At 39.2% G+C, this 13,402-nt stretch overlaps 1 protein-coding gene across 1 annotated transcript; it reads left to right on the forward strand.

Moving 5' to 3' along the window:
* Positions 1-4,636: 4,636 nt before the first annotated feature.
* Positions 4,637-8,847, forward strand: ripply1 (ripply transcriptional repressor 1). Its single transcript, XM_067607069.1, has 4 exons — positions 4,637-4,898; positions 5,868-5,946; positions 8,104-8,177; positions 8,443-8,847. The coding sequence occupies exons 1-4, from the start codon at positions 4,711-4,713 to the stop codon at positions 8,639-8,641; spliced, it is 540 nt and encodes a 179-aa protein (XP_067463170.1). The 5' UTR covers positions 4,637-4,710; the 3' UTR covers positions 8,642-8,847.
* The last annotated feature ends 4,555 nt before the right edge of the window (positions 8,848-13,402 follow it).

Below are 13,402 nucleotides of genomic sequence, written 5' to 3' on the forward strand. Positions count from 1 at the left end.
TTCATGAAAATGTATATTCCTGTCATTTGCCTTCGGGTAAATGTATTGCTGCATTAATATTTCACTTATGTAGTATTCCCTACGTGCAACAGGAAGTGAGGATGAAATGACACATAGTTCATCAAATATAATATACACAATTTCCAATGAGTCATTCACACAGTGTCTGACAATTCAGAGCCATGTCAACAGACATCCAATGGTGATATCATGGCTGCCACTCCCTCCGATGTGCGCAAGGTGTGAGGGCCTGTTCATTACTGCTTGCAGCTTTAATTATTATTATTATTGTTCCCCCATGCTATTGCATTTTTGAGGGCCTTGGGATGCTCAAAACTCATAAACTCACATCAGAACTGGCAAATTTCTGCAGTGACTGGGCTCAGGCGTGGCCAGCGGGCTCCATCGCAGCCCCCAAACACAGGACCATTTTGGAACAAAGTTTCTTTGATGTTCATGAAATTTGGTGGGTTGGTAGGTGGATTTTGTGTGTCAATTTTCATTTTAGGAACACGTTTGAAGCCTTTAGGATGCGTGAAAACTCATGGACTTTGCACCTATGTCTATACTATCAGGCTCCTCTTCTATGGAACCATCTACCAGATTCGGTCCGGGTTGCAGACACCCTCTCTATGTTTAAGAGTAGGCTTAAAACTTTCCTTTTTGATAAAGCTTATAGTTAGGGCCGACCAGGCTCGCCTTGGATCAGCCCTTAGTTATGCTGCTATAGGCCTAGACTGCTGGGGGACTTCCCATGATGCACTGAGATCCTCTCTCCTCCTCCTCCTCTCCATCTGTATGCATTCATGTAACATCAATGCATGTCAATAACTTTGCTTCTTCCCCAGAGTTTTTTGTGCTTTCTCATCTCACAGGAACCCCGGGTTCTGGGCTGAGCCTTCGCGGTCCTTCACAGTCCTGATGGCATCCTTCCCTGGCTATTGATACTTATACTTATTGTTGTTGTTATGATTGTTGTTCTTCTGTCCCCCCTCCCCCTTTCCCTCTCTCTTTCTCTCTCTCAACCCAACCGGTCAAAGCAGATGGCCGCCCACCAAGAGCCGGGGTCTGCTTGAGGTTTCTACCCGTTAAAGGGGAGTTTTTCCTTACCGCTGTCGCCAAGTGCTTGCTCATGGGGGAATTGTTAGGTCTCTGTAAATTAAAGAGTACGGTCTTGACCTGCTCTATGTGAAAAGTGCCTTGAGATGACTTTGTTGTGATATGGCGCTATATAAATAAAAATTGATTGATTGATTGATACTAGACACAGGAAGCAATATTTTACCTATTCACACAGTGCCTGATAATCCAGAAAATTCTGAGTTATATCAACAGACCTCCAATACTGATATCACAGCTGCCACTGCCTCCAATGCATGCGAGGTGCAAGGGCCCTTTCATCGCTGCTTACAGCTTTAGTTTAGGTTTGGTTCTGGTTTAGACATATATGAAGAGCCTTATAGCTTAGTTTGCTTCAGAGTCAAAGTCCAAAAAAAAACCCCCAATACAATAAAACTTTATTGTTAACCATTGTGTACATTTATAGAAAAATTCTGCAAAATAATTCCCCTTGAAAACATGGCTGCTCAGTTTCTTTAAGACCATGCAATGCCACTAATAATGTCCCTAAAGACAAGCAAAGAGGATTAATCTTTGTACTGCATATGAAATGCTTAATGATACCATTGTTTTCTATTCATTTGACTCTGAGGATTAACTAAGATAAGGGCTTGTATTTCTTAGGCTTAAAGAAAATATGTACACAAGACAAGAGAGCAGTTGGTCTCCGATTAGCAGCATTCTTCACTCTGGGGGAGAGCAGAGGGAGGATGCCCCTGCGCTGTCAGCAAATGTGAAAACGGGGGGGGGGGGGGGGGGTAGTACACACACACACACACACACACACACATACACACACACACACACACACAGATGAGGAGGAGTAAACAAGTGTGCCATTCCTTGTTTTTCCAGGGCACTGCTGTCGAGAGCAGAGCATTTGGATGAGAAGACAAACTTTTGTGCAAAGAGCTGCTGCTGGTGTCCAAATTTGTGTGGAGTCACTCTCCTTCTTTCTAGGTCACGACCTCTGAGAGAGACAAAGGAGAAATTGGAGAACAGAGACACAGACAGGTTTGTGGAGTGATATCTTGAGATCTGAGGAAAATTAAATCCAAACACCATAGAGGTCCCACCAAATATTGTCAGCGATGAATGAAAAATATGTCTTATTTATTTGTTTATTTATTATTACAGTCAGCTACAGTCATTTTGTAGACATGATAAAATATGCAACAAAAACACTTATGTAGCTGCTTTAGTGCAAAATAAAGTTACAAAATAAAAATGTGTACCACATATGTCTTTAAACAGTGGCAGTGAAACATTAATCAGTTTTCACCTCTGTACAGCAAGACTAAACAGACAAACTGAACTGAAGTATTTAAGATTTATGATGTTGCTGCTTGAAGACTGAAGCTTTGCTGCCTGGAAAACTTTTTTTGCTCAGTAATTTATTTAATCCCTGAACATCTCTGCCCCGTATCATGTTAAGAAGACTGAATCAGATTGAATCGGTTTACATTTGACGTGTTTATATCTGCTGGATGTATAAAAGGCTTGCATCAGATATTATCTATAAACAAGATGGTGGATTAAAATCCCAACCTTTTTAAACTTGCTGTTTTTTTCTGAGACGTACAGATTTTTTACAGTTCACAGCTTTGTTTACAGTTGATTCTTAACATGCATGTCATTTCTATGCTCATTTTAGCCAGTTAATCCACTTAATTGTACGAGAGTTTGACCCCACAGCTAACTCCTTATTGGTATGAAAAGTAATGCTTGTCTTGGGACAATTTGAATGACTCAGTAATAGACAATGTGGATTTATCCAGGCAATCTTTTCACATCAAAACCATGTAAAAATGTGACCAAAGCTTTTAGCTTGGCCTTATTAACCTACCCTGAACTTAACCACCATAAACTATACCAAAGAGCATCTTTGACTTTGACTCATATTACCAGTATTTTTAAAATAAGATCCTGATAGGATAAACACCCCATGAACCTATCTCTCTGCACGGACAGAGATGAGACTACTATACCACTTTTCTGGCTCTGAGTAAGAAAGCCTAAAACCATTTGACTGACTGTTTAATTAAATAAAACACTAAGCCTATTGGCTTGGTGTCAGTCTGAGCATAATTTCTGCTGGTAATCAATCATGAGATTCGCATGATCTAATTTGCGTATTTCATCTCTGGTGATCTTAGCTCGTCCTTTAATGTTTTGCAATGTTTTCTATAATATTCGCTGTATATTACAGTCTATGTAATTCATTCTGGCATTAGTGCAGTGTCTGAACGCTTTAAAAACAAATCCTTGTGTGTCCACACAGAGTGCAGATAACCTCTCCATTATCAGGCCCATTTGTGCTTTTTGCACCAGTTTGCTTCTCTGGTTCTCAGCGGGGGCTTCATGTGGCTCCTGCTGGCCACTAACAGCTTTGTTCAACCCAAATGAAAGGGCCATTAGGGAACATTACGGCCCATTAGAGCAGCCAGCCAGTGACCATCCTCACACCCCCTATAACTGGCTGCAAATGCCATCAGGGCTTCACTGAAGACTGTCTTTTTAAATACACCATTGCTCTAAAAAATATTGCAATAACAAAGGAAGAAAATTGAAATTTCATTAAGCATAAAGCCTATTTTTGTTTCATCAGTTGAGATAAGAGACTGGAAATCTGAATGTTTGTTTTTTAGGCTAGATAAAATCAGTAGTCTACGGGTCCGTGTGACACTTATCAATGTGCATCCTGCATTGGACTGGAGCTACCCTCTTCATGGGAAAACGAAGCTGAATAAATATGTTATTTTTTTATGGAAATGGAAGTATTCTGGTGTTTGCTGGCCCAGTAATGCCCCTCACCCCTGAAGCCTGTTAATGAGCAGTTTGGTGGGAAGCCTCCTCTCTTGTCCAAACAGCACAGCTCTGCAGGGCAGTGAGAAATTTCAAGCCAGCAGGCTGTCTGTAAAAACAACAAGGAGAAAAGTTAGACACCATCTGTGAGAAAGGCAGCAGGGAGCAACAATAAACTAATTAACACGAGAAAATTAGATTGAGATTAGAACCACCCATCCCTTATGAAGATCTGCAGCACAAGTCCTCCATAAATACACTATACTATATAAATATACTAGTGAGGATATATAGTGAGGAGCAATATAGTGCCCACACATCACTATAGGCTACTGTCTTTACATGAACATTACAGGAATTGTAGAATTAGAAATATATTAATGCAGTATTATTTGACCTGTAGGCCGATTTGATAAATCCTACCACATAAATAAAAAAACCTTGGATTTCAGTGAATTTTCAGCAGGTTGAGGAAGCCACCATGAAGTTTGATGTTTTCTGTAGTTATATATAATCTAATTTATTTTAGTACACCCCCCCCCCCCCCCATTTGTACCCTTTAATACTTTTTTGATTTGAACAATGCAGTTTGTTTCCGGGATCAATGAAATATCTCTGTTGGGCTCATAAACATTTTCTTTGCATAAAAACCAAGTCGTCCTTCCATCCCCCCCACCCCCCACCCTCACCCCCCCATCCGAGGTGCTTATAAACCCCTGACATCGCCCCAGACTACAGTCCTTTCGGCGACAGACAACGTTTGTTCCAGCGATTGCAGTCTTACACATGCGGGACACAGAACTGCTGTCCTCCGACGAGCCAATATATCAACATAAGTATTTCGGTAGAATTTCTCCAGGAGAAGAAGAAAGAAGGATGAGTTCCGCATGCTTGGTTCTCAAGCAACCGTCATTCGGCGCAGCACCGTGGTCGCGTCCGCTTACTGTGAGCAGTAGCTCGGACACAAACGGCAGGTAGGTACCGGTCAGAGCGTGGATCCGAGTGTTAGCTATGGCAAACGTAACATTCTGGCTGAAATATGAAATGAGTAAAACCCGTTTAGCTAATATTGTTTAATGGTAGTTTTAATCACTTTTAGGCTACAGTTGCTTTGAGGGACGGTGTTCATTGATATCAATTTTATCTCACCTTCATTTAATCGACAGCAGATTTCATAAAACACATGGAACGTTAGGTTAGTAACATTATTAGTATTAGTAAATTTTGTTTAGCGTGAAGTCCTAATGGTTGCTAAGCGACAGTATATATAGCGGTGGTTGGTTTTCGACAATCAGCTTTAATGAACTGAAAGTATCGTAACAATACAGCAACGTTATTGAGAGAATGTTTTTCCTAAACCAGGCTTAATTATTTTAACAAGGGAATTTCATCCCCATATAGATTTAAAGTCCGTTTTTCGTTTGTATGTGATACGCTAACGCTACCCAAAACAGAATAAGTGTTGATTTTAATAGTTTTGGTAACAAAATGTTTATCCAGCGAGGCTTTCTGCATAGCATCCAACTAGCGTTACAGAGTACAAGGCAGATCTCTAGCGGGAGATCCTAAGCAAAACTATTACCATCTCTAGTTTAGTCAGAGATAGAGTAATGGAGCAATACAGCACTATAATATATAATACTGCAGTTAGTCCGCAAATAAAATTCTGTGCTTTCTTATGGATCTCTCCGGTGGAGTCTTGAAATTTAAACTATATAATAAATCTTTAATTAAAATGATGCAAAGGTAGTATTACATATCGAGGAGTACTTATTATGCCAAAGTGAAATTTCTCTCATCAGTGTTTACTGAGCTGTTTTTAAAGTATTATGTCTCCAAGTGGATCTATTCCAGTGTATTCCATGAACCATGTAAAAGTGGGCTATAAATGCACATTTGTTTCACTCTAATCAGTCCTCCCTTGTGTTCGCCCCTCCTTACAGCCAGACATCACTGTGGAGACCGTGGTTATCCAGCAGCAGGGATAGACCAGAACGATGCCCACACAGCAAGCTGTCATGTGTAAGTTACAACACCTCCATTCATCTAAGATAGCTGATTAATTTACACTGAGTGTTTTGTAAATAATCTTGGTCCTCAAAATACCATGAGCTATTTTGAGAGTCAAAATGTCTTACAAAACAAACAAAAAAAATGTCTCATGATGCATTTCTGGTCAGTGCTTTCCTGTGCACATTAAGACCCTATGCTGCCCCAGTCAGTCATATGGAAACCATTAGTAGCCACAAGGCAACAAGGAAGGTGTCAAGTAGTTTCCCCTCTCACACTGGCCTGTCAGCAATTTCTTCACTCCCTCTGAAACACTTTTTATCCCATGAAGGGCAGTGTAAAGGCTGCACTTTAAAGTACGAATAGCTGCTAAAAAATGTAGAATAAGAATAAATGAGACCAAAAGGAGGTGGTTGAGTTCTATCCAACATCTCTTTTTAAAGTTGTCTTTGACCCCAACTGAGAATTTACAATAATCCCACATTTAATTTGCAAAGGATGTGTAAAACTGCAGGGTGACTGGAGGAGCTGCTTATTTAGTTTTAAGATTTGTAGATGACAATTTTAGGGAAGAAATACGCAATGTGACACAGAGCCATATGGCTGTCATCCTCCACCCAAGCCTGTTAACCCTGACAGGAAGGTAACACACACAGAATGACACCCAGGTGGGAAATTAACACAAGTCTGAAGCCAAATGATGGTTCATTTTTAACATCAGCCGTATCAGCACATGACCATAGCTTTTCCTCTTCTGACATTTGGCAGGTAAAGTAGGGTAACTTGATTAATTTCTTTTTCTTCTTCTTCTTATTAAAATGTATTTATCAGTAAGGCTGGGTTGTAATGAGACAAAAGGCACCACTCCTGCTTGTCAGGGGGAAAATGCCAAAGCGAACACCTCTTGGGAGAGAATGGCACAGGGGAAATTCCCACAGTCCTTCTGGAGTGGGCAAACTTTGTTACTGAGCCGCTCCCTTCACACACTAAGTGACGTGTCAGGTTAACTTCAACCTGTCGACACTCCGACCGCTGACTAATTAGATCACTGGGGAAAAAAGCGTCATCATTCCTACAAGATCCTGACATGGACAAAAGTCCTGAGTTTACAATGAAGTGACATGTAAAAAAGAGCAATATATATTTTTATAGGTCAGTGGAAACATTTTATTGTTCCAGACTTTCTGTTTCCACTCTGGTTTTAAATCTGAGCTTCTAACAAATGGAGAGATCGTTTATGACACTAATCACATAATAATGATTTTAGCTGCATTTTAATAGTATAAAGTTTATTTATCCCTGGAGTGACAGCTGACAGTGTGGATGATTTTACACTCTGACTATGTGATGATAACTGGAAATGAAAACAAAATATTGTCTCTTATCAGAAAAACAGTCCACACACTGTTAATTGGCTTCCATGATTATAAATGCAACATTTCAGTCAGATAGACTCATCAGTCATTAACTACTTTTCCACTCTTTGTTTCGGTAGCAGAGACAGTCTGGCATTATGTTTCTTTTTTTATGTGACATATTCAGAATGTTTTTTTCATCATCCAACTAAATAGCAAAAAATTCTCTCAGTACTTGAGTCATCATATACAATCATATATAATATAATCATATTGTATGATTACAGGCTGTCATTTACATTTCACTTCGTTGAATATGACTTTTTGCTGTCTCTTAAACAGAAGTTTTCTGCAGGTACTTGGTATCATTGTTTCATCTCATATCATGAAGTACTTCATTCATGGTTCTGACGATGTCGCTTGTAATTAACAACCCCACCTCTTTCACATGAACATGCTCGTAGCTGGATAGGAAAACCCTGGGCTGACTGAGCAGGTTGATAACCAGCTTCGTAGTACTAGTTATCTGGACGGCCAATGTTAGGTTCAGTGAAGCCAGATAATGAAAAGATATCCTGGACATGTTGAACTTGCTTTGTAGTACAGGCCTCCGGTGTGACCGTTCTTCCTTTCTTTGTTGCTTTTTAAAATTCCAAATTACTCTCAAAATCCCCACAATGATTGATGTCCAAAATGTTTTTTCCTGAATTCATGAGATTCAGAATTGCTTGTTGAGTACTGTTTGAATACAAAACTGATGTTTATGCTCAATAGTGACTATATGCACTCATTGTTTTTGTCTGTGTTTCCTCAGCCTTACTCCAGACCCACAGTGCCAGACTGCTTCTCGTCAGATGGGAAACCTCAGGCCTTCCAGCACCCTGTCAGGTCAGTGTACACTCAGTTGCTACACATTTCTCTTCTTACATATGGACACTGCCTTGTGGAAAACCAGTTTGTCAGCATCCTGCTTGGAATCAACACACCTGAGAGTGCTACATGGTTAAATAACAGCATCTACTTGTTATTTAACTCTTATACTGCCATCAATACTGTGAACCACATGAGACCATGTGTTTGATACTTACAGTACATTTCTGTGGGTATGAGTACATGATTTTTGCTTGATGCTTATTCTTTTCCTTTCAAATAGGCTGTTCTGGCCCAAATCTAAGTCATTCGACTATCTGTACAGCGATGGAGAGGCCTTACTGAGGAACTTCCCTATCCAGGCAACCATCAGCTTTTATGAGGAGTCTGACAGTGAGGATGAGGATGAGGAGGATTGGGAAGAGGATGGCAACTCTGAGGAGTGCCTCAAACATAAGTCTCATTTCACCTCCTACAACTGAATGACAGCAAGCCTTCCTATGAAATGTCTGTAGAAACTGCCCTCTGCTTTTCACCCACGATGACTTATATATTTATTGGACTTTGTAATTTATACAAATTTTCATTGATTTTAAACAGCATTTCAGAGGGTGTGCAAGACATTTTACAGATTAGAATAAACGTGGTGGGTGGCAAACAGGCGAATAAATAACAGAAGTCATTAGAAGAGCAAAGACGAGACCAATCCATTTTCTGTGTTAGAAATCAGAATCATTGTGTTTTAAGACTTTCTCTGCCTTCATACCTCAGCTAAGACTCTCATATCATGTCGCCCACTTAGAGGTTTACAACATTCATCAACATGAGGGCAAACTGAGATGTTAAGAGGAGTAGAATGTCGGTCAAGGAATTACTCTGATTTATACTTTCCAGTGTACTGTGGTCTCACATTTCCTGTTGTATGTACTGAGCGTAACTGTGCCATTTTACACTCTGCACACAAATTTGCAGTGGTATGCAGTATCTGCTACACAATGTTGTTTTTTCAGTGTGTGGGGTGAGAGATGAAAGCCAAGACTCATGTTCTCCCATATTGGGATACTTGTTATGTTTACAGTCAATCTCAGGGTCGGATCCTTGCCAGTGTTTATAAAATATGATCTATATACATCTCTATCTTAAGATGTACATTGTATATGTAACTTGTACATAAACACATATTTATGTTGATTTATTTTTTATACATTGGTGCACCAGTCTCATTGTGTACTGTCTGAACACTGTCCAAACTGACATTGTTTCTAAAAAATAAAATGGCCTATTTTGGGAAGAAAAATATTTATCCTTATCTGTTTTATCTATCATCTTCTTTGTGATAAGATGATAAGACATAATGGTTGGGAGCACGAAACACACTGATGATGTTTCCTTTACCAGTTATCTGTGTTTTTGTTGTGGCAAGGAGGTTTTCACCTCCACTATCAGTCCTTGCAACCTTTTGATGTTTATCCACTGCTTCTGATTGGAGATCTGCTCTCCATCTCCGAAGGGGGTGAGATTAAAGATTAAGAAGTGAGGAAATGAAAGAGAAAGATGAGAAAAGCAGGAGGACAAAATAAAAAGAGGGGAAAACAAAAGGGACTGAAAGACAACTGTCAGGTGGTTGAGCTCATAGGACTTAGTTTTACAATCCGGTATTGTTATCGGCAATCCTTCCTTGAGTGGGGGTAGGGGTAAATGCTTCACTTGTGTCATCAGGTGGGCACCCTCCTTCCTTGGTGTTTCATTGATGGGCCCACTCAGCAACAGAACTTCAAGAGGATTAGTCAAGTCCGGGTTTCTTTTGTCAATGATTAAGTCCTGTTTATGTGGACTGTAAATCATAACCATCAGCAACAGAACTTAAGGAAGATCAGTAGAGTCCAGGTTTCTTCTGTCATTTACTCAGTCCTGTTTATGCAGACTGTAAAACATAGCCAGCAGTGAGGGTAGGGGTAGAAGTTTTACTGGGGTCATCAGGTAAGCACCTTCCTGCCTTGGTGTTTTGTAGATAGGCCCACAACACCTCCAGAGGGCTCAACGCTGACACCTGGTGTCCCAGGCGCACCCCCCACCACTTTTACCACTCCTGCTGGCTGATGTTCATCTTTCCCAGTTCTTTTTGTTTCTTTTCAGCCAGAGCCAGTTGCTGCTTCATGCAGCAGTCTCTGCCAGTGACTTGATAGTCTTTGGACTCACATCACTTTCAGCAGCCTGGTGGTTAACATGGCCACAAACCCTTTCAGCCAACCTCCACAGGGAGCACCTGTGTTCTCCAGCCCCTTTGTTATGCTTCGTATAGGTGTCCCATGTGAAAATGCTTAACATATTAAAACATGGTACCAATAGCGCCACCATGTGGTCAGTTATTACATGTTTTACGTTTTAGCTAATAACTCATGAACGTTAAGTCCTATCAAAAAATATTTGGTCAGGATGTTCCTTGGATGATGCTGATCAGACTGATATAGGCCATGCCCATTTGCGCCTAAACATTTTTCCCTCCATTTTGGATTTTTTGGTAAAGACATGTTTTGCTTCTGTTGGCACATATTTCATCTAATCTTCACCAAACTTGGTACATACCATATTTAGAGGACCCTGAACAAAACCTATTCATTTGTTTTTGGATATCACTTAGAGTTTGTCTGTAATTGGTTAGCAAACTTTTGAAAGCATGGCCTAATGCATTTAATAGGCAATAACTCTTCAATACTGAATTGGATTGCAACCAAATTTGGGAATGTTGTACACAAGGTGACATTACAGAAATGTGTAACATTTCATTAAATTCTACCCAAAGGGGCGCTAAAGTAACTTTATAACATGATATTTCTGCAATTGTGTTGTCTTTCCAATTTTTTGCAAGCTTTCAACTCCTCAACACCTTCAGCTATTTAAACCATTCAACTATCAAAATGTTCAGCTCTTTAAGGACATTTATGCTTGTATTCAGCTTTTCTACCTTTTACACTTTTTAAAATATTAAGTTTTATCCAAGAAATTTCTGCCTTTAAAGGTTTATTCCACCCAAATATTACTTTTTGTCTAACTAATCACAGGTTTAAAGGTTTATTCCACCCAAATACTGCTCTCTGTCTAACTTTTTTTAATTTTAAAATTTTATTCCACCCAAATATTACTTTCTATCAAAGTAGTTATTGGGTAAAAGGTTTACTCCACCCAAATACTGCTTTCTTTGTTACTTTTTATAATTTTAAAGGTATATTCCACCCAACTACTGCTTTCTAACTTTTTATAGGTTTAAAGGTTTATTCCACCCAAATACTTCTTTCTGTCTAACTTCTTATATTTTTTAAGGACAGACACACACGCACACACACTCACACACATACACACATAAACACACTCAGCCACACACACTCTTTCAAAATAAAAGCCCCATAGAGTAGACTGTATCTTAAGAGGAAGCTCAGGACAAGGCTTGTTTTTCAAAACAAAAGGCCCTAACAGTCATTTTATGTTAACAGGAAACTAGGGATAGGCCTATTTTTTTTTTTAAATAAAAGCCCAACACAATAACTGTATCTTAACAGGGAAGTCCAAATGAGGCTGTTTTTTCAAAATAAAAGCCCCCAGACAGTAACTGTATCTTAAGAGAAAACCAAGAATTGGATGTAGTTTTGCAAAATAAAAGCCCCAGACAGTAATTGTTAACAGGGAACTCAGGGGGAGGTTGTTTATTTATTTATTTTTTTAATAAAAGCCCCATAGAGTAATTGTATCTAACAGGAAAATCAGGGTGGGACTTGTATTTCAAAATTAAAGCCTGTAGATGTTAATAGGAGCTTACCAGGGGGCCACAGATAAGGCTGGAATTTCAAATGAGTAATTATTTTCAGATTCAGATTTCAGCTTTTCTTGCCTTTTCCATAATGTTTTACAATTTGTTCTTCTGTATGTTTTTTGATTGACTACTATTTCTTCATACTGTAAGCTACAGCAACCATTTAAATGTTAAACTTGGTCTTTGAGGACATTCATGTGTCCGTTCAACTTTTATATTAAGCTTTTTCAACAATTTAGCAATGCATAGCATAACAATAACAATGTATTTCAACTCATATATTCCTTAGAAAATGCACTTCAGCTTCATTTCTAACAGTTCATTTCACGTTACTGCATTTTCATCAAACCTTTTCGATTCATTTCAGCTGTCAGCATTCACATGTATTTTCCACAGGAAATGCATTTTCTAGTATTTTATCTGTTTTCTGATTCACCATCAAGTTAAAAATTAATCAATTGTTAATTGTCCGTCTGATCAACAAAAGAACCATAAACAATTTTGTTTAATTATTAGAGAGGTTTTTCTTTTCATGATCTGTTATTTATGCTATTAACTTTTATTATGGATAAAATTAAACTCAGGGAGAGTCTGTCAGCAACAAACACAGTGTAAACACATTATATTTTACATAATTTATTGTCATATCCATTCAGTCACATGAAGCTGAAAATTCCTAAGCGTCAGGTTAGATATGAGTTACATAATTTAAATTATCCCTGAAACATTTAGGCTAATAAATATAATAATTTACAGTGGTCAAAAGACACCCTGATCATATTCAGGGTAATTAAATAATGAATTCACAACCAGAATATCAAAAAATTCAGACTCAAATAATTAATAAATGGTATGAACGCACTCTGTCAGTAGAAATGGTTCCTTTGCCTCTGACACAGTACACAGAATGCAGGTTTTTATTCACATGCAGGTCGGCACAGTGCACATGTGTGCAGACACACACTCCATCAAAAGTCACCACAGCTGTTAAAGCTGACTGACAGCTGATCCAGCTGTGATCAGCTGCCACCATGATCAGAAATGAACGTCGCTTCACGCTTCAGAAGAAAAGACATCTCATATCTCTAAAAACATATTTCCTTGTTTCCTCTCTACTTGCATAGTTTCCGTGTGTCTCTCGATGCATCCGTGGATCCAACTGGAGCACCGAGCCCCGGTTTGTTGTTCAGGTTAAAGTTGGAAGAAGCAGCAGGTCTGTTGGGCAGCTGAGTGAAATGGAGCCTGCGGAGGAAGCACCGGTTAGCCCCGGTTTTACACTACAGGCAGATGCACTCGCTATATTGGGTGAGGAAATAAAACCAATGAATCAATAAGTACACACACGGTTGATTTCTTCCCGTGGAGCCAACATGCAAACTATTTTGTTTCAGTAAATTTCAGCTGTCAGTTAGCCTGGTGAAGGCAGGTTAGCCAG

The sequence above is a fragment of the Thunnus thynnus genome, chromosome 13 (genome assembly GCF_963924715.1).
Source record: "Thunnus thynnus chromosome 13, fThuThy2.1, whole genome shotgun sequence".
Taxonomy (NCBI): domain Eukaryota; kingdom Metazoa; phylum Chordata; class Actinopteri; order Scombriformes; family Scombridae; genus Thunnus; species Thunnus thynnus.

What these genes read in the sequence shown, in the direction of transcription:
- ripply1 (XM_067607069.1), top strand. Translation starts at nt 4,711, where the DNA reads ATGCGGGACACAGAACTGCTGTCCTCCGACGAGCCAATATATCAACAT. An exon ending in AGCTCGGACACAAACGGCAG is followed by an intron (nt 4,899 to 5,867) that starts GTAGGTACCGGT and finishes CCCTCCTTACAG; the next exon opens with CCAGACATCACTGTGGAGAC. An exon ending in CACACAGCAAGCTGTCATGT is followed by an intron (nt 5,947 to 8,103) that starts GTAAGTTACAAC and finishes GTGTTTCCTCAG; the next exon opens with CCTTACTCCAGACCCACAGT.